General features: G+C 50.2%; 1 protein-coding gene across 1 annotated transcript in view; it reads right to left on the bottom strand.

Moving 5' to 3' along the window:
- VOPP1 (VOPP1 WW domain binding protein) overlaps nt 1-20042 on the bottom strand; it is a 93584-nt gene that overhangs the window by 3956 nt on the left and 69586 nt on the right. Inside the window, exon 4 of the mRNA XM_017516422.2 lies at nt 16889-17025. Within this exon, the coding sequence (XP_017371911.1) occupies nt 16889-17025 (137 nt within the window). The remainder of the gene's footprint in view (nt 1-16888; nt 17026-20042) is intronic.

Below are 20042 nucleotides of genomic sequence, written 5' to 3'. Positions count from 1 at the left end.
ATACCAGACAAGGGCGGGGCAGACGGTAAAGTCCATGCTGGGCTGGAGATGTGAAGGCAGCTCTGGAGCCTCCTCTAGAAGGCGGCGGTGGAAACGTGGGCGTGCCGGGAGGAAAGCTTCAGGGAGGAGCAGCACGTGAGGCCCGGAGGGGAGCAGGGAGCATCTAAGGCCAATGACAAGGACGCACAGGCCACAGGAAGACGCGGCAGGAGGCGGTGCACTGGAAGCCAGGGCAGCAAGGGGTGGGAGAATTTTCAGGAAGAAGTGATGTCCTCTCCCTGGCTGAAGAGAGGTCAAAATAGGCATGGCCATTTCCAGCAGCTGTGGCCTTGGATTTCCCGTGTTCCTCGTCTGCAATTTCACACCATGGTGGACACAGGTCCCTGCTGCAGTGGGGACAAGTGGTCCGGGCTGGAAGTGAAGACAGAGGAGGGGGCAGGTGGCAGCTGGAAGGCACACAGGGCAAGGGAAGGTGTCTTTGTAAGGATGGAAATGCTTGTGAATATGGGCAGGGGTGGGGAGAGACACCCAAGACAGAGAGAACTTTCGGGGAGCACAGCTCAGGGAGGGCAGGGGCCTCTGGTGCAGCACTGGGAACCCACTAACGAGCTGGAAGATGGGGGACAGTGGACGGAGTGGGCAGAGCCATGCGGGGTGTGGCCCTGAGAGCCACAGCAGGGGACTCGACCCCCATGGGGTTCGGCAGAGGGGCGGGGTACACGTGGCCGGCAGCCTCCACTGCCAGTGGAAGCGGGTCCAGGTGATTGGTTTGCTGGTTCCAATTGGCGATTCCAAAAGCCTCAAGGACAAAAGGAGCAGTGCGTGACAGTCACAGCTGGGAGCCAGAATAGTGACGAGGAGTGACAGGCCCACTGGTGCAGGATTCAGTGGGGACAATCTGCACAGGGGTGACAGCCAGGAGCAGGGGGACTCCACCGCCCCTCCCCCTACACGGGGTGTGCCCTAGGAGGAGCCCTTCCGTTCTGGTTTGTGGTCGACGGTTCAGTTAAACAAAATACGCAGAGCACTTAGGAAGAGGCTGGGGTTGCAGGAAGACTTTCTCCAGAAGATGAGGTAGAAAGAGTCAGGAGAGGTGACTAAAACCACGACAGCCCCACGGCTGCCCCTCATGTCACCAGTGTCCATCAGGCCAGCCTGGGCCTGTGTGCAAGGCGGGGAACGGCGCAGGATGGGGGTGAGGCAAGAGGACAGAGGCTCTGCAAGAGAGAGTGCCTCACCAAGGTCACACCGCCACTACAGCAGCATCAGGACTTGAACCCAGCCATGAACCAGAGAGTCAGACTCTCCCTACGGTAACACGCGTCTCTCATACAGGTGAAGTGGGGGAAGGAGTTCAGGCAAGGGTGAGCTGGGAGAGCCACAGACTGGGGGCGTCATGGCCCCTGGGTGGAGCACCGTCAGCCAGCACCCTAGACGGGCTGCACTCGCACCCTCGGCTGGTCACCTGTCTGGACAGTGCTGGGGTCGTTTTACTCCTAATGCCATCATCTCTCCCTCACTGGGAGTCTTGCATGGTCTGAAAGGGAGCTACAGACTCAGCAAAGACTGGGAGGGCACAGTGTGATGGTAACGGAGACCACCCCTTCTCAGTGAGCCGGCCCAGCCCTGCGGGTGCCAAGGGGCTGGCCAGGCAGCCTGCATTCTTAGCAGGACCTGCCAGCTCTCCAGCCCACCTGACTGGCCAGTGGCATGTTGGAAGGGCTGAGCCAATCTTTCCTGGGGATGCAGGAGAGTCCGGCGGGCCGCAGAGGGATAGGTGGAAATGCAGGGAGAGGGAGAGGCGGCAGGCAGAGAGTATGGCCCAGGAAGGACAGAGGCCAGGGGCCCAGGGGCCTGACTCCTGACAGTGCTCCTGTTTCACCAAGGTCTTTGTGTCATTAAAGTCAGCCTATACCCAGGGCACATAGGTCTCTGCTCTCTCCTCTCCAGCCATGCCCTGGCTTCCCCGCTCTGTCTCCTCTAGGCCAGCTGCTCCTCCAGCTGTGGGCAGGGGCCTCAACGCAGGGCAGCAGGGGCAGAGCTCATCCCTGCCACCCAGGCTGCAGCCTGCTCGGCCCTATACTCCCCACCCCAACTCATGGGACAGCAAGCTCTCCCAAGGGACCAGGCCGGCTCTGGGAGGCTCCTACCCACTTAAGGGCCTCGAGTCTCACCGGCTGCCCTAGTCTCCATCCCCCAGCAGCAACCGCACTGCCCGGATCTGGCCTGCCCTCCCTGGGCCCTCACTAGATGACATCTCCTGGGCTTTCACCACCCAGACCGTGTCCCCTGGAATGCCTGTGCCCACCTCATGCCAGGCTCCTCCCAGCCTCTGGTCTGGCTAATTCCCATGTATCTTTTAGTCTCAGCTCAGAATCACCAGGCAGCCCCCTCTTGCTGGCTGTCACTGCCTTCCCGCTGAGCAGGCACCCCTGTCCTCTGGCACCCGGAACAAGGCAGGCCTGTGGGTGTGCAGCCCTCGCCCAGTGTGGTATGATTTTCTGAGCCTTCTGAATATAAGGACAGAACATCACTCATCCTGGTGCCCTGAGAGCCCAGAAGGCACCTGGCATGTGGCAGACGTTCCATAAATACGTGGGAGGGGTGACTGAAGCGGAGGCGAGTGGTGACCTGGATCTGGGCTTTGACTCTGCCAGATCGTGCTGGGTGCACAGGGGTTTCCTGAGACGCACCTGTTTCTGATGTGATAGGCGTGACCGGCTTCCCCACCCAGCAAGCCTGTGCCAAGCCCGTGGCTCCTGTCAAGGGGAAGACCCCAGCTCCCTGCTGCAGGTGAGGGAGGGGCGGGAGTGTGGTCTTTGTAGCAGAGAGGCTATGTTTGCAATGTGGCCAGCCACGCTGCAGAACCAGAAACGCCAGCACCTGCACCCACTCTAACTGGTATTTTCATGTTCATAGCCGCGATGACGGATCCTGCCAGGAATTGGTGGGACAGGACTGAAATATTTGAACATGGAGATGGAGAGGCATTTGGAATATAAAGAACAAAGAGGAGGAGGATAAACTGTGTATTTGTCAAGAACATGAACCCTTAGGTAAAAAAAATTGGTGACCACGCTGGAGGGGCTGCGGTTGAGGCTAAAGGGCAGTGGGGCCGGAGGCTGGAGCCTTGGGAGCAGCTGAGGGCCCTGGCCAGATGGAGGCAGCCAGGCAAGGCGAAGCCAGCATGGCCGGGGAAGCAGCACGCAGAGGGCGCGCCCACCCACACAGCTGCTGGGCTTCTGCTCATTTGGCTACAACTCTTCGCAGGCCGCTGGCCATGTTTACCATTCGGACTCCCACAAAGAGGAGCCACTGAGGGAAGGTGGACCCAGTTCTCACAGAGGCAGAGACTCATTTAGGAAAGAGATAGCAAGGACACTTCATGCCGTGCGTGAAACTGGCAGACAGAAGGCCGGCACGGCCCGGAATGTGCCCACAGACTTCAGAGACTGCAGCAAAGACATTCCCAGAAATGCACAGATGATTCTATGGCATGTGGCTCTGGAATCAAACGCACCTGAAAGTCATAATCTCAACTCCATAATCACAAGTAAGCACGGTGAGAACAAAAATGTGAGCGTTCCCAATGAAGCCCTGTGACTAAAAAGCAAAATTACAAAATGAGTTTATTACCAGGAGCAAATATAGAACAAAATCAGAAAACAAAGCCAAGGGAGCTGCAGCTGGGAGCAATGACTCCAGACAAAAAAAGGGCCTTTTCATGTGCACAGACAATAAAGAAGATTAAGAAATAAAACAAATGGCAAAAGAGCTACCTAAAATGGTATTCTGTCCCAAGGAGGATGGTTTGCAAACTGAAAGGAAGAAAAAAAAAATGGGTGAGGGAAAATGAAAGACCAAGATAAATGAGAACTGAGCAGATGCTGGGGAGAGCTTTCAGACTGCTGGCCTCTGACCAAGTACCTCTCAGAGCAGGAACTGTGGAAGAGAACCAGGACCTCAGGGACCTATGGCACGCCAAGTGCATTTTCCTTACAGATCAAGCATCTCACATACAACCTGTCATTCCAGCCCTACAGGGATGCTATGAGATACACACTATTTCCATTTTACAGATTGAGAAGTGGAAGCCCAAATAAATTACACAATGTGCCCAAGGGACTCTCCTTCCAGTGGACACTGTTGCATCTGTGAGGACCCAGGTGGGCCTCTCTCAGCCAGGAAGGAGAGCTGAAGCAGAGGAGCTGAGGCAGGCAGCAGGGGCCCACAGAAGGAGCCCGGCCCCAGGATGCTGCTGAGCCACGCAGGCAAACCATGGCCTTCCTGCTATGGCCTCTCACGACTCTCCTGTCATGAGACAATTCTTCCTTATTTTTGAAGCTGGCTGAACTGGGGTATATGTTACTTGTAGCCAAAAGCCCTGAACTACCTCTTCCAGAGAACACTTTCACAAGCAACAGACGTGTTACCAGGTCACTGCTGGTCTCTCTGTGTCCTCTGAACTTTCTAGTTTGGTTTGGTTTGGTTTGAGGTAGTATCTGTTCATTTTGCTAAACTGTCTCAGCACTTAAAAATATTTCTGAGCTCATTCTCCAGTTTTAGGTAAGTACTGAAAAACTGTTTACAAATAGTTTTGTTTCTCCTTCCTGATGGCTGAATATTTTAATACTTTAGCCAGAAATTTTAGAGCAATCTTAAATATTAGTTATGATACTAAGCAATTTTCATGGGAATTCTTTCACAGTTTCACTAAATGTCATGTTAGCGATGGGTCTAAAGTGCACACTCAACAATTATTTGTGGAACATTTCCCATTCAAAAGGCATTTCCCATTCATGCAGCACACAGTGGAAGGCTTCAGCCTGGAACCCAGGAATTTACATGAGGTCTTTGTTAATAAAAGGCCTTATATGGCTAGTTTCGAAAAAGCTTTGATAAAGAATATATATCAAATTGTACTGACAGATTTTCGACCACCTACTGAGATAACCATTGCTTTTGATATAACTTATCATGTTAATTGCTTACCTAAAATCAAACTATCTTTTCTTTCTTAGGAAGATCATGGTTGGTTCTGGTGGTTTACTACTTTTGATACACTGCTTAATTCAGTTTCCTAAATATGATTCAATATTATTTTATTTTGGTGTTCATTCCCAAGTCATACTAACTTTACAAAATGAATATGTAGCATTTCTATGATTTGCAGTATTTGATACATTCATTAAAATGAACTGTTTCTTAAAAGTTTTTAAAAAACGTATGAATTTAAAGACATTCTGGGAGATAATTCGTTGAAAATGTCTCCAAAATCTCGCTTGCTTTTTGAGTTACTGAAATGTTCAATGTCTCGATGCGCTCTGGTATCATACACTTTGCCATCTTACCACATTTTCCAATTCATGAATACTTCCTGGTGATTTTTAACTCCTTTGAATCTGTAGTGTTTTAATTTATGCTTTTATTTTTGCGTTCTTCTACTTTACTGATTAGGTTTATAAGGAGGGGAACAAGCAATGTAATTTGCTTTACTGCTTTTTATCAACCGCTAACTTTTGAGATTTATAATTATATTTTTCTGATTTTTACAATTAATTTGTATTTTATTCATAATTTCTCCCATCTCTACTTCCCAGGCTTAATTTTACCCACTCTTTATATATTTCTGTGACTTTATTAATTTCTGAGCCTCTTTTGAGGAGAGTTCGGTTCATTTGCTTTTTCATATTTTAAACTTTTAACAGAATAAAGTTGGGAATCCATTAATGCCTCTAAAAATTGGCTGAACATGCACTGCATACATCGTTGCATTCATTTCATTGACGCCTAAGTCCATTTGTGTATTCAACAAAGACAATTCTCACTGAGTGCCAGCACTGTTCCGGGCACTCAGAAGGCAGCAGTGACAAAAACAGAAAACCTCAGTTATTTTGGTTCTTGCAGTCTAGAGAGACAATAAGCCAGGGAAGTAAGAAAACTAGAGAGTAGATTAGTTGGTGATAAGTGCCAAGTGTGAAAATAAAGCAGGAAAATTGAAAAAAGAAAAGCCAACAGGGGAGGGGGAAGGGCAGTGCCATTTTTCCTTGTGTCTGCAGGCAGGGCCTCATGGGAAGGTGGAGGACATCAAAGAAATGGACGTGTTGGGCAGAAGGGGCAGGCAGCAGGTGCTGGCAGAGCACGCTGTGTACCTTGGTGTGTCCATGGAGAAAGGCCAGTGCGTGGCAGGAGGTGAGTGAGCGGAGGAGCCGCAGGAGAGGTCAGAGCCTGCTGGGTGGCCAGGAGGGGTGCTGAGAGAAGAGAGGGCTTCCATGGCCCCTCAAGGTGCTTCTGTGGGTGCGGTGGGCCCATGGGAGTGCTGGGAGCACAAGCCTGTTGTGCTCCTGTTGCGACTCTGGCTGCCTTGCTGGAAACAGACCGAGGTGAAGGCAGGGGCAGCAAGAGAACCAGCAGGGAGGCTCTCATCAGAGTCTGAACAAAGGGTGGGGTCAAAAGAAAAGGCCAAGTGGCCCCAAGGCTCCTGGCCAGAGCCAGAAGAACAGAGATGGGGCCTAGAAAGAGGGCGGAGGAGAAAACCAGCACCACAGGGTCCTCTACTCCCACGTTTTTGATGCAACACAAAATCTATGGGCATAGTCTTTCATTTCCAAATGGGTGCAGAGCATACATTTGTTCATTTAAAGACATCTACAAACTGCAGGTGCCCTAAGTAACTGCCAACCCTCACTGAGCGCTGACTCTCTGGCCCTGTGCTCAGCAGGGGACACGAAGGAAGTACTGTTAGGATCCCAGCTTCAGGGGCTTGAGGCTCAGGGAACTGAGCAACTTTCCCAAGATCGTCAGAGTCACAAAGTTTGAAACGTTGCTCCTGGCATCCGGAGGTATGCAGTTTCCACTTCTATAAATGTATTCAGACACACTTTGTAGTGCAAAATCTAAGAGCTTCTTTCAAATGTTCCATTAGTTTTTATATTTTGATCAGATTAAGGTGACTTTAAAATCAGGATAAAAGGACTTCCTTTTCATATGCATCTATTAGTAAATCTATGGAATATTTCTCAAAGAATACACAAAAAAACTGGTAAGCTGGAAGAAGGGAATTGGACTACAGATTGTGTATTTCTTCTTCCACTGTATATACATTGTACATTTCCTCTTGAGGTACATACATTATCTTATTACAAAAAAAAAAAAAATCTCCTGCTGCTGCCTTTTGGGGAAGAGAGCAGGAAGAGTTAAAAGACATGTGGGTATGAGGTACCCAGCTCTCAGGCCAACCTATTAGGGTTTACAGAGACCAGATACTTGAAACACAGCTGAGATGCATGAGAACATTGCTTTAAGACATCAGGGCCCTAATGTCCCACAAGAAAAGGCACAGACAAACTTGGTAAGCAAGATTAAGTAGAAACTGAAACCCCCACACCGAAAGTTTTTACTTTTTTTTTTGCCTAGCCGTATAAATCAGAAGTTGAGTGGAGACAACAGTTTTGCTTGTTGCTGCTGATTTTTATTAAACAAAAGCAAAACTGACTGTTAATAGAGAGAATTCCCGTGCATCCCACAGAGCAGATCCTGGAGCATCTGCCAGAAATTAGAGAAAAAGCAGTCATGTTAATCCAAGAGAGAGGATGAACGTCCACTCCGGTCCTGCAGAGTTCACAGGTGCTCATGCTATTCTTAATGCTGCACCTGTAGACTGTGGCCAGCACAGCCCATCCTTCAATGCCTGTGTCTTCGTCAAACCTGTAGCACTTCTCAGTGCAGGGGGCATCCTGAATCACCTGGGGATCTTGCTGAAATACAGACCCTGACTCAGCGGCTCTGGGTGGGGCTGGGGTGTAGAGAGCCTGCATTTCTAACAGGCTCCAGGGACCACGAATGTCTTCAGGCCGTAATTTGAGTGGCAAGTGCAAGGCACTTGGTAAGTGTCTGAGGATTACCATCCCTCCTTAAGAGAAGGAATCTGAGTCAGGAAGGATAGGCTCCTCCCTTCACTCAACCCTTCAGTTCAAAGTTCCATGAGCTCTGGGCCCAGGAAGGACCCCATCCCTGCTCTGTCCTCACCGCCCCCATGCCCCACCCTGGCCAAGCCACAGGGCCTCTTACTGAGATGGTGACAGCTCTCTCTCAGGTTCCTTTGCTTAGGTTTGTGACTCTCTCCAAAAGTTCTCCTGTGCAGCTCGCAAGTCTCCTTTGCCTAATCCCTCCTCGTGAACTCCTGTTACTTCCATGTCATGCTCTTTAGCCTCTCTCGTTAAGCAGAATATATTTGGATTTTGATTTTAACATAGCATATTGATCTTTTTCTTCTTACAAGGAGTGTTAACATTCCTCTTCACTGCCATATCGATTGTGGACGATCTTCCTCTGTTATGTTTTGGTTTTGTTTCCTTGCTATTTCTTATCTAGTCTGTTTCGCTGTCCTCCCTCCTTTTTTAACTTTCAGTACTATCTTTGACAGTGGTTTAGAGTGTGGACATGCTGCCTTAGCTTTCAAGAGGAGCTACTGCAGAGACATCCCAGGAGCTGTCAAACTCAGCAGACTTGCTGTTGCAGAGATTCAGCCTCCTAAGCCTCTTCCCACGCCCTCGCCAGTCTTTCTTCACTGAACCTGGGGAACCACAGGTGCTTTCCTTTGTGACCTCGTCAGGCACTTCTCCAACCTGCAGACGTCTTGAGGGGGAAGGGGGGACAGCAGTGCAGGCTGGAGCAGCTGAGGACAGCACTGTGGCCTCAGTGGAGTGGCCTCTGTGCCAGCCAGCCAGGTGTGGAGTGAGATTACGGGCACGAAGTGCACTTGGGTTGGGTGCTCTTGAGAATCCCACCCAGCCCTGAGATTCTTTTGACGTTTTTTCCTTGAAATAATACAGTGAACATGTAGCAAAACTAATTAGGCAACAAGAGAGAGAAAAGGTACCCCAGAAATAGAACGAAGAGAGAGAAATAACTACAAAGACAACTGTTACTGTGAAAGACGTTTAGAATACCGTGAACAAGTATGCATTCTCCCTCAGTCTCCAGAAGCAACTCACCCCACTGCCGTGCCGACTTCTGGCCTCTAGAACTGCAGGAAGACACATTCTGGCTGCTTTAAGCCACGGGGTCTATAGCGCTTTGTGAGGGCAGCCCCAGGACACGAATGCAGCACGCACCTTCTCCTGCTGTCGGCAGCACGAGCCCACAGCACGCGCGGCAGTCTCAGCGCAACAAAACCAGCACCACTCCCAGAGCGTCATTACTGGAAACAGTTTAAAACTGCGCGGTGCTTCTTTTTGTTTGTTTAGGACTAGCCCTGGGATTCTGTAACCCTATACTTTTTTTCCTCTTTTTACCTAACTTAGATCAAAGAATTAATAACAAATCGCCGTGGCCCCATGCCCAGTTAAGCTCCTCGCTCTGTTTTCACTAATCATCATCACGTGTGCAGGCCTGGTCTAAGCAGCCAGCCCACCTTGCACCCGCCAGCTTCTCCTCCACAGGGAACACAGCCTTGAAATACTGACACGCAATGAACAGCAGACAGAAAAACACACCACTTCACATCTTTTGAAAGTATTCACAAGTCTTCTAAAAAAAGAAGAAAACATGTGGGGTACAGTGGCTCACACCTGTAATCCCAGCACTTTGGGAGGCTGAGACGGGTGGATCATGAGGTCAGGAGTTCAAAGACCAGCCTGGCCAAGATGGTGAAACCTCGTCTCTACTAAAAATACAAAAATTAGCCGGGCATGATGGCATGTGCCTGTAATCCCAGCTACTCAGGAGGCTGAGGCAGGGAACTGCTTAAACTCAGGACGTAGAGGCTGCAGTGAGCCAAGATTGAGCCACTGCACTCCAGCCTGGGCCACAAAGCGAGACTCTGTCTCAAAAAAAAAAAAAAGAAAGAAAACATGACAGAGAACTAAAAGTGGATTTAAGGTTGCGAAGGTAAAAGGCAGACAGAATGGAAATGCACGTCGTATTTTTGCTGACTCTCCACAGGCAATCTGAATGTGTATGATAAAGGGGATTTCCAACTTCAGCCTTTCACTTTGGGTGGTGCAGCATCCACGTTTTCCTACGAGAGGAGGTCAGAAGTCACTGTCATCCTGTCCTTGTCCCAGAGCTGGAGGCCGGGCGCAGCTGCCTTGTCACCCCAGGTGTCCTGTGGCTGCACACGGCACCCGCACACGGCACTTTCACAGAGCGCTTAGTGGGTAGGGTGGACATGTGGGCACAGGGACCTCACGTGGGGCTGCAGGCCTCGCTGAAACAAGGTGCCTCCGGTCTTGTTTGGCCCATGTTTTCTCTCACCTGCCCCTCGATGGGCTGGAAGCAGCCATTTCAAATATTAATACATTAGGGAGAAAAGTGCAATGGCAGACTTGGGAGCTGAGGGGATATGGAGGAGGACCTGCTTCCCACAGGGAGAAGAACACAGCCAGCGAGGCAGGGGGGCCTGTCGGACCCAGAGCCCTCGTGTGCAAACGTGAGGGAGACACTTGGCACGCGCAGTGTGCTCCCCAAGATGCAGGCACCTACGAGTGGACTAGGGTGGGCCAGGGGCTCAGGCTCTGTCTCAGCCGCATCACTGGTGAAGCAGAGGACAACGGGAAAGGGACTTAAATCTGCTGGAAGTTTCTGTTCTCACCGATCGAAGGTCACAGATGTGCAAGCTTTGTTGTGAGTAATGTAACAACAGTAATGTACCAACAGGGCAGTCTGTAAAAAATTCTTTTTGAAATACAGTCTGTGCAAAGTGTGTTATCTGTCATTACTCATGGTGGCCAAGGACATTAAAATTCACATGGAAAAATCTTTTCTAAAAATCAGCTGCCACTTTTGTATGGCAGAACATTCTAGATATATCCACTTTATGCAAACTGGGCTGCGCATATCATAATAGCAAGAGAGGGGTCACAGGGAGGGAGGGGAGGGGAACCATGGGGGCTGGAAAGAGAAGTGCTGAGTAAGAAGAACGGAGACACAGACCGAATGTCAGACAGACAGAGCTGGAGGACTCTGTGGAAATATATTCTGGCTGGCGAGGAGGCCTACCATACTGGGTGACCCCGGTCAGCGAGTCTCCTTCTGCCATCAGGGATGAATGAGGAAGGAATATTCTGCTAGCTGAGAGTGTATGAATAGATCGGCATTCGTGATTTGCAAACAAAAAAGAATTTCCAGTTAATTTTTTTCAGCAAAACCATAAACTGAAAAATAATTATCCTGAAGGTGGCTGCCCGGGGCAGCACAGAGTGGGCAATGAGTGTGACACCCCACAGTGCAACAGACCCTTACAACCTCCAACAGCCACACACTCTGGGTCCCTCTGCCCTACTGTTTCTTTAGGAAAAAATCCGGAATGGAAATGTCAAAGCCGCGGGGGTCGGAGATCAGGGAGAGCTGTCCCACCATCACCCCCGCACGTCAGAAGCACCGTTGCGTTGGAGACAGTGACACTCATTCCACCAGTTCTGAAGCCAGATGTCCTCACAACTGAAGCAGCCCTGTTTGTGCTTGGGCTACGACTTGAGGGTAATTAAACTGTCAAAACACCCTCCTACTATTTCCATTTTCTTGCAGTTGGTGTCATTTAGTCACTGCAGGCTGACAGCCTTATTACAGGATTGAGACATGAGAATGAATAGTCAGAAACCCCTAAACGAACTCACCACAGATGACTGCGGGAACGAAGGAAGCCGCATCTGTGGATGGGAAAACTTCATCCACTCAGTCACATTAAAGGCAATCATTTTAAAGAAAACTTCAATCACATGAACACTGCACACTTCGTTGTTACCCTCTGCAGTCTCTCTCCATGCATCTGTGGGATTCCATAGTTGAACTCATGACCATTTTTAGAGGTGGGGTCAAGCTACGTTGCCCAGGCTGGAGGACAGTGGCTATTCACAGGCGTAACCACAGTGCACTAAAGTCTTGAGGTCTTGGCCTCAAATCATCCTCCCACCTCAGTCTCCTGAGTGGCTGGGACGACAGTGGATGTCACTGGGCCTGGCTAGCCTCATGACCGTTTCACAGGAAACATTACCCAATGCTCTCTTCCCTAACCGCACTTTGATGGTCTTGCCGTACTGGCAAATTGAGCCTGACTATGAACTTCAGTGGCCACATAACATTCCACAAAGAAGATGGACCATAATTCGATCACTGTTTCCCTTGGAGCTCCCTTAACCATCCCTTCGCCACATTCAATCACAAGGGCACCAATTTCAGCTAGGGCCACTCCTGCCAGTCAGCCCCTCCTCCCACCAGGCCTACAGAGCTGCCGTTGTTCAACCCAGGCTTTTATGCTTCCTCCACAGTTCTCAAGTTCCTAAAGAGCAGGGAGGATTCCACCCATACCCTCCGCCTGTGAGAACATGGTGGCTGGTGCTAGTTAGCTCCTGTTTCCTGAGTGAGTGAATGAATGAAGACAACTTTTCCTTTACCCAGGACAGCCTATTGGTGGGACCCTGCCAGCATCCTGATGGGGAAGGATTTGGGGCTGGGCATTTAGGGGGCTCTGACTTTCTGCTGCTGCTGCTGCTTCTTGGTTGCCGCCGCATGCACAGATTACACAGAATGAGGAGCGCTTTTCTGAGGACGATTTCATCTTGCAGTTACGGTGCTAAGGTTTAGAAGGGACCATGGCCCACCCTGGCTCTCATAGACCTGAGGCCTTTTACCTCCCTGACCAGGGCCTCTTCCTTAAATCACAGCCTCTCCACACTCCTCTTGCTTTTCAACCTTTGCACAACCTGGCCAGGCCTTGAGCCTTTCGGCCAGCAGCTGCATCCTTTGGGTCCTGGTTCCTGGGCTGGCCTGGAGTCCTACCACTGCATCTCAGCCTCATGCCAACTTTGCCAGCCCCGTTCCACCACGTTCAGAGTCCTGCCACAACCCACGCCACCCCCTAGGACCACGATGCCACCAATTTCCTCCCCTCCCCGACCAGGAGCCTCTGTGCAATGCACAAACTCTCTGCTTTCCCATGCTCATCAGTGATGCTGGTCCCAGCAGGAGCGCCACGCAAGCCCCTCCGCACCCCAGGATATGAGCCACTGCCCTCCCCCGCCCCAGTGGATAAGTCTGGGTCCCCTAAAACTCTCTGCCTTTTCATGTTCATTAATAGATATCCTTCGCCTGAACCCACTTCCCCTCTCTCAGACCAGCAGAGGAAAAATGGGGCCCCGCTGAAAATTTACTAACACCCACCCTGCTTTGTTCGGATGCCTGCACACCCTGGCACTGCCCCCCAGCCTCGGGCATGACACTTACCCTGTGGACCGCATGAGATGCTGGGACCCCTTGGCTCCTCTCCCCCACCGGACTGCCAAGCTCTGCATGGCCATCCTCTCAGTCCCCACGCTCCCAGGGCCTCCACTGCAGATGGTCTGGGATCTGAGCAGATAGCTGCAGCAGCGTGAAGTCACCCTCAGGGGAGGTGGGTGTCCAGACCAACAGCAGGCAGGACCCGGCAGACCGCAGTCTCATGTTCAATAATACTCTGAATTCTTTCCAAGCTCAGCACTGTCAACAAATGATCCAGCCATGGACCTGGCAGGGAAATGATGGAAATGGGACACTCCCGCAGAACCCTGGGAGCCTACTTTCATGGGACAGTCTGGATATTCTGGGATGAACCACACTGTTGCAGGCCTGCAAGATGTATAAAATGAAAAGGGATGGCAAACCAAGTGTACATTTTGGTCAAAGAAGATGTGCTTGGACTAGCTGCCAATCGCTGTAGAGGGCAGGGGGCTTACTCACTCTTAATCCAAACGGCTCTTCATGGGAAGCCTTCCTGGAGCTGTGCACCAGATGGAGTCTCCTACTTTCATGGTTCCCTAGCATTCTCAGCTTCCTCTCCCTCACACTCATGATGATCAGTACCTATCAAGTTGTTTGTGCAAAAGCTCCCACGGGTGCTGGAGCTGTACGGTGCACGTGGCTGTGGTTCACGATTGGCATCCAGGCTGTGCGGTGTCCTGAGCTCCTGCAGGCATCCTAGCAGGTGTGCAGTGACCATGGGCCAACACAGCAATTCGGGCAAGTCTGGGCTCCAGGCTGTGACTGTGGCTGTGATGTATACCGCCCCTGGTTTACCGGGCTGCAAACACAGGGGTGCCCGAAGTTCACCCGGCCTGAGGATGAGGGCTGGGCATCTGCTTGGTGCCCGAGACTGTGAGTCCTGTACACAGTCTTGTGGGGAGCCCAGTGTAAATGTGGACGATCAAAGCTTGTAAAGCCCCTGGCAGGGCACCCAGGGAGAAGGTGGAAGAAGTGACGCATGCAGAGACAGCGTCACTATGGGTGCAACACAGAGCGGCATCTTGGAGGAAGAACAGGCATTTTCCAGCAGCAGGAGGGCCTGTGCAGGGCCCAGTGCAATGCAGGACTAGGGAGAGGAGGTTGCTCAAACTGGACACAGAGGAGGTGGGGATGGGTCTGAGGAAGCTGTGAATGTGGCCTTGGTCCTCAGCTAAGGACTCTGGACGTACACTGTGAGCCAGGTGAGCCAGCAGAGACCCTGCCACAGAAGAACAGCATGGCCAATGTGCTTCTGTTTTGGGTTTTTTAAGAACCTTCTATGGCCAAGTGGAAGACAGAGGAGCTGGCAGAGACCAGCGGCCAGGAGGACTCTGAGCAGGCACTGCTCTAGGGTGAGGCAATGGGTGTGGCAGGATCTGAGGGCCTAGTTGTTGGGGATTCTCTCAGGCGGACAGGGCAGGGAGAGGAAGGGTGCAGGGCTGTGCACACAGGGATGCATTCTCTTCTTAAAACCCCGGCATGCCAGGGTTCAGAAGAGTTATGTAGCTACAGGCACGGTCTCAGCACCTTACCTGCTTACCACAAGAGCCCCAGTTCACATGAGCGGCAGATGCTGACACTCGGCCAGGACCACGGACCAAGGATATGTGGCTTCCTGCACTGGTGGCTGCTGGGCCTTCCATGCCAAGTGGGGCAGGGGCTGCTCCTCCCTGTCCTAAAACCTCTGTGACTGATCTGGATGAGACCCAGTGAGTGGCGGCTTTCACCTCCCATTTTCACAGAAAGTTTGCACTTTACCCTATGATGCAGCACAAATCTGAAACTCTTCAAATATTTCCAAATATCAAAGACTAAAATCCACTACGGGTACAAAATTGTACGAACCTGACTGAAAGTTTAAGGCATAGCTCCCAGTGAACTGCTGTGGAAGACACATCTTTATATTTTTCTGAGCAACGTTTTTTAAAATAAAGAAAATTCCTTCTGAAAGGAAAACCCTGTGGAGTACCCAGTGGAAGGAAATTGTAAAAGAACAAATACACAAGTGACTTTGCATCTTGATAACATCCTGTCTTCAGGAAAACAGAAGAGAGAAGATACTTTTCTCCTTTTACATCCAATCCCTCTACTTCGCTCCTATTTAAAAACCATTTTATTGAGGTCTGATTGATAGGCAAAAAGCTGTGCATGTTTAATATCTACAACCTGATAAATTTAAAGACGGGGCACATCCAGGAAACTATCGCCACACTCTATGCCATAAATGTTTTTACTACCTACAAAAGTTTTCCCTGCTCTTATTGTTGTTATTTTTGTGTGATAAGAACATTTAACATAAGACCTACTGTCTTAGCAAATTTTTAATTATACATTACAGTTATATTAATTGTAGGTCCTACGCTGTAAAACAGATCTCTAGGACTTACTCATTTTTCTTAACTGAAACTTTGTAAAAGTGGAGGCAAGAACTGCTCCTAGAATGGACCACCTATCTGCAGTGTGCAGTCAATGGAGAGTCCCATCCCCAGGCTCCCAGGTGGAAACTGGCTGGGAGCAGGGCGGCACAGATGCCAGCGACACACCTCCTGCCCAGCCTCTCATCCGCCAGACCTCCAGCGCTCTGTTAAGCAAAGCTGGCCCAGCCCTCCAGAAACCTTGGCTCCCTGCTGTCATCACAGAGCTCCCTGGCCTGTGCCCTAAGGGAGTCCACACTACCCACCACAGTGTATAAGAGTTTTAGACGGCTATGGCAATGTTTCATAAGAATTAAGAAACAGCGGGCCGGGTGCAGTGGCTCACGCCTATAATCCCAGCACTTTGGGAGGCCGAGGTGGGTGGATCATGAGGTCAAGAGATCAAGACCATCCTGGTCAACATGGTGAAACCCCATCTCTACTAAAAATACAAAAAATTAGCTGGGCATGGTGGCGCATGCCTGTAATCCCAGCTACTCAGGAGGCTGAGGCAGGAGAATTGCCTGAACCCAGGAGGCGGAGGTTGCGGTGAGCCGAGATCACGCCATTGCACTCCAGCCTGGGTAACAAGAGCGAAACTCCGTCTCAAAAAAAAAAAAAAAAGAAACAGCTAATTCATTTTGACCCTGGGATGCCACTTTAGTGTGTGTGATATGCACTAAACAGACCAAATGTGACAAAACCCTCTACCGACGCAGTCTTTGTAAGTATCTGGAGTACCAGTAACTCCACAATGAATACTTACTGATTGCATGAATAAAAGGCAAAACATGACAAAACAAAACAAATTATTAGCAATAATAAAATATCTAAGCAAATTACTGTTTAGTAATATAATTAGTATTTAGTCCAGAAGCATTAAGAATGGCAGAGGCAATACTGCTCCTACACAGGAATTTATATGTGAAATAATGTTTAAGGAAAAAGGCAGAGAGCAAATAATATGCTTATACAAAGTACATCACATGCATATGTGGCACACTGATAACTGTGTAAGGATATACGGTGATGGGCGTACGATAACCTTATGTTTGTTATCTGCACAAATGCACAATGGAGGTGGTCATCAGAGCTCAAAAAATGAGTAGCACGCCTGAGTTCTCCCTCTTCTGGCACATTCTGCAGCAGTACCCTTTACAAATGTCGGCAGAGGACGCACACTGAGGGGGGGAGAGACAAGGACACGGCTGGCTGACCTGGGCCAGGATTTGGGGGCTGCCTGGTGTAGGACACGTTGAAGGCTGGCTCCTCGATCAGCGGTGGGGGGTACATGCGCCTCCGGATGAAGAAGCCGGCTCCGCAGCAGAAGAGCACGCCCATCATCAGGAGGAACCTGAGGAGAGCAGAGACGTGAGCGGGTGCCCCGAGGACTCGGCCCTGCAGCTTAAAGGCCTTGCGCACTCCTCGGGGTCCAGGACCAACGACTCCTGAATGCATGGATCGGACGGCAAGGGCGGAGCCACGAGGCTCACACCTCAGACTTGGTCCTCTCATTTCACCCAGGGCCATTCCTCCAGTGGATGGCAGCAGGCAGACGCCTGACCTGTGGCTTCTGGACAGCCCCGGGTGAGGCCACCCACACTGAGAAGCACTGTCAGTGAGCTCTGTCTCAGCTCACATGGCCGGCCGGTTTCAGGAAGCTCAGGCAGTCACTTCCCTGCCCTCGGCCCTGACCTCAGCTGGACATTTTAGAACAGGAAATGCTGTCTCAGTCCTATGTGAACATCACAGCCAACGCAGCCTGGACCTCGCCGTCTGCCTCCGTTTTCCATTCTTCACTGTCAAAGCACCAAGGCAGAGCCCATTCGTTCTTCCAAATTGTGTCTCCACTGTCACATGAACAGCCACAAGGAAACAAAAGAACGCTTCCTGGAACACACCTTAATTACAGAGAAACTAAAGGAACAGAAATACAACCAATAAAAGTGGAATCGATAGAAATGTAATCTATCAATAGAAATACAATACAATCAATAACAAGTAGAGCTGAATGCTTTCAGGGCAGACCTTTGTCCAATGCACCTATGAATTCTCAATGACTATGACTTCATCAGCATTCAGTAAATGTTTACAGAATGACTGCATAAATGACTTCCTTCCATTCCTCATTTGCACTATACTTTTAGTTTCTAGAAAAAGAGACACTCTTTGAGAAGGACTATTAATAGACAAAACTGACAAACTGGCAAAACTGGCAAACTCTTGTCCATCTCTGGACTGAAATTATGGCGGGCCCCATGGAATCGTCCAGAAGCCATGCAGACGCCCACAGGGTGAGAGCAGCTGCTCCCCTGTGAGGATGGGCATGCAGCAGAGCAGGTGGCGGTCAGTGGCACCAGTCCACACATAAAAGAAGCTTGAGAGTGGACGATAAAGCCTTTGAGAATATTAATGTGATGTTAAGTGCAAGGCCATCAGCCAGTCAAGAAGTATTTACTGGATAACCCTGGAAGGCTGCGCAGGGAGAAAAGCAGAGGCACGAGACAGGAAGGACTCAGGAAAGACGGAAACTGTGGCCTCTGTCACCTGCTTTCTTATTGATTATTCATTCAACAAGTCATCTTCAGGTGCCGTCACCACCCTGAGCACAGCAGTGAGTAGGCAGGTGAGGCCCCACTTCACTGACACTGAGCTTACAGAGGAGGGAGACAGATACCAACCCATACAACTAGTTATCTATGACCTCATAAGTGCTAAGAAAGAAAAATGGGGGATGCAAGAAGTCTGTGTGGGAGGGAGGGGCGTAAAATATACATAAATATAATTTACTCTTTTAATCATTTTTAAGTGTGTAATTCAGTGCACCGAGAGGTTTGAACAATGGTATCTGCAGTGGTGAGCAAGACTGGGAACTCTGGGTTTCCTTTGGTGACAGCTGGGTTGGGCTCTGAAGAAGAAGAGCCAAGCTGAAGGGGAGAAAGGTGGAAAGAACACTGCCCAGGTGCTGGGGCCGGAGAAGCTCAGAGCAGGAGGCCTAGAGGCTTGGTCCCAAAGATGGGCAGAGGAAGCAGCCGTGGGGAGCCAGGAGGACCCAAACCATTCAGGAGCACAGCAACGTAAGGCTTCACGTGCTCCGCATTAAGAAAACACTCAAGTTCACAAAGGGATTGGCTTCCTCTCCCAAAACTGATGTCTCTCAGGTGGGCTCAGTGACAGTCTTACACTCAACACTGAGTCCTGCTGTCAGTATCTGGGTAGAAATATACAAAGCACAGAGGGGCTGGATGTGTACAGGGTTTACTTTCTCAGCGCCACTTCCAAGAGGCAGGGGTCCCTGGGCTGAAAAATGCAGAAGGCACCTGGTCTCATCCAAGAGATAAGCTAACTCCTGCCAAACAGGAGTAAGAACATTTCGTTTTTCTAGACAGAAGGAAAGGACATTGCAGCTCCCACCTTAGTCCGATGGAAGGCAAGCGTAAGGCAAGGCCGGAACAGAGCCGCCTGGGATCCACCTCATCCCTTACTGAAATCACAGTCTGATCATTTACTTTATTCATTTATTTTAAAAATTTATTTAAAATAATTTCTGGTAGAGACAGGGTCTCACTATGTTGCCCAGTGATCTCAAACTTCAGCACTGCGCCTGGCGAAGAACTTATTTTAAAAGAGAGAAACTAATAAAGGGGCAGGAGAAAGCGCTTCTAAAACAAGGAAAGAGACAAGGAGGGCAGTTCTCGCAGTGCTGGGAGTGCAGGCTGGCTGTTGCCCAGATGTCCTCTTTGGTTGCTCAACAGGTTTTGGATGTTTTCAAAGGGATTAAGAGAGGAAGTCTGTGCTTTTTTTTTTTTTTTTTTTAACATTAGAAGTTACCTGATTACTTAAGTCAATTTGTTTTTTGATTCCTCTCCCCGACCCCCCATCCCCAATTGCAGCAGTTCTCAATTCTGCAGTCCCAGGGATGGGTGCAGCTACTGCCCCACTCGGGACCCCGCATGGGACCCCTGCTGTGGGCTCACTGCAGTGCCAGCTAAGCCAGTCCTCACTCGGGCCCACTGGGCTTTCTGAGTCTACTCAAGGGTGTCACCAGGCCACCTTCTCTACGCTTGATGATTCCATCCAGATCTCCTTGGTGAAAGGTTCCTCCCGATCTTAGAGTCGGCAGGAACCCTAAAGGCATTCACCTTCAAAACCTTTGTTTTATGGTCAGGAGACACCTTCAAACATGGCTGAGGGGCCCAGGCTGCAGAGCAGCCCCTCCCTCCCACCCTGCCCCTTCCTCCTCTCCACCAAAGGCCTATCCTCGCCACAGAGGCTTCCCATCACCTTTTAACACGTCCACTCTTCTTACGCTCTGGCCCTGCAAGGTGCTGTCCCTCTACGCTGAATGCCCTCTCTGACGACCCCATCAAA

This window comes from Cebus imitator, unplaced genomic scaffold (genome assembly GCF_001604975.1).
Source record: "Cebus imitator isolate Cc_AM_T3 unplaced genomic scaffold, Cebus_imitator-1.0 Scaffold586, whole genome shotgun sequence".
In the NCBI taxonomy this organism is placed as follows: domain Eukaryota; kingdom Metazoa; phylum Chordata; class Mammalia; order Primates; family Cebidae; genus Cebus; species Cebus imitator.
This window is presented reverse-complemented; position numbering and strand designations above follow the sequence as displayed.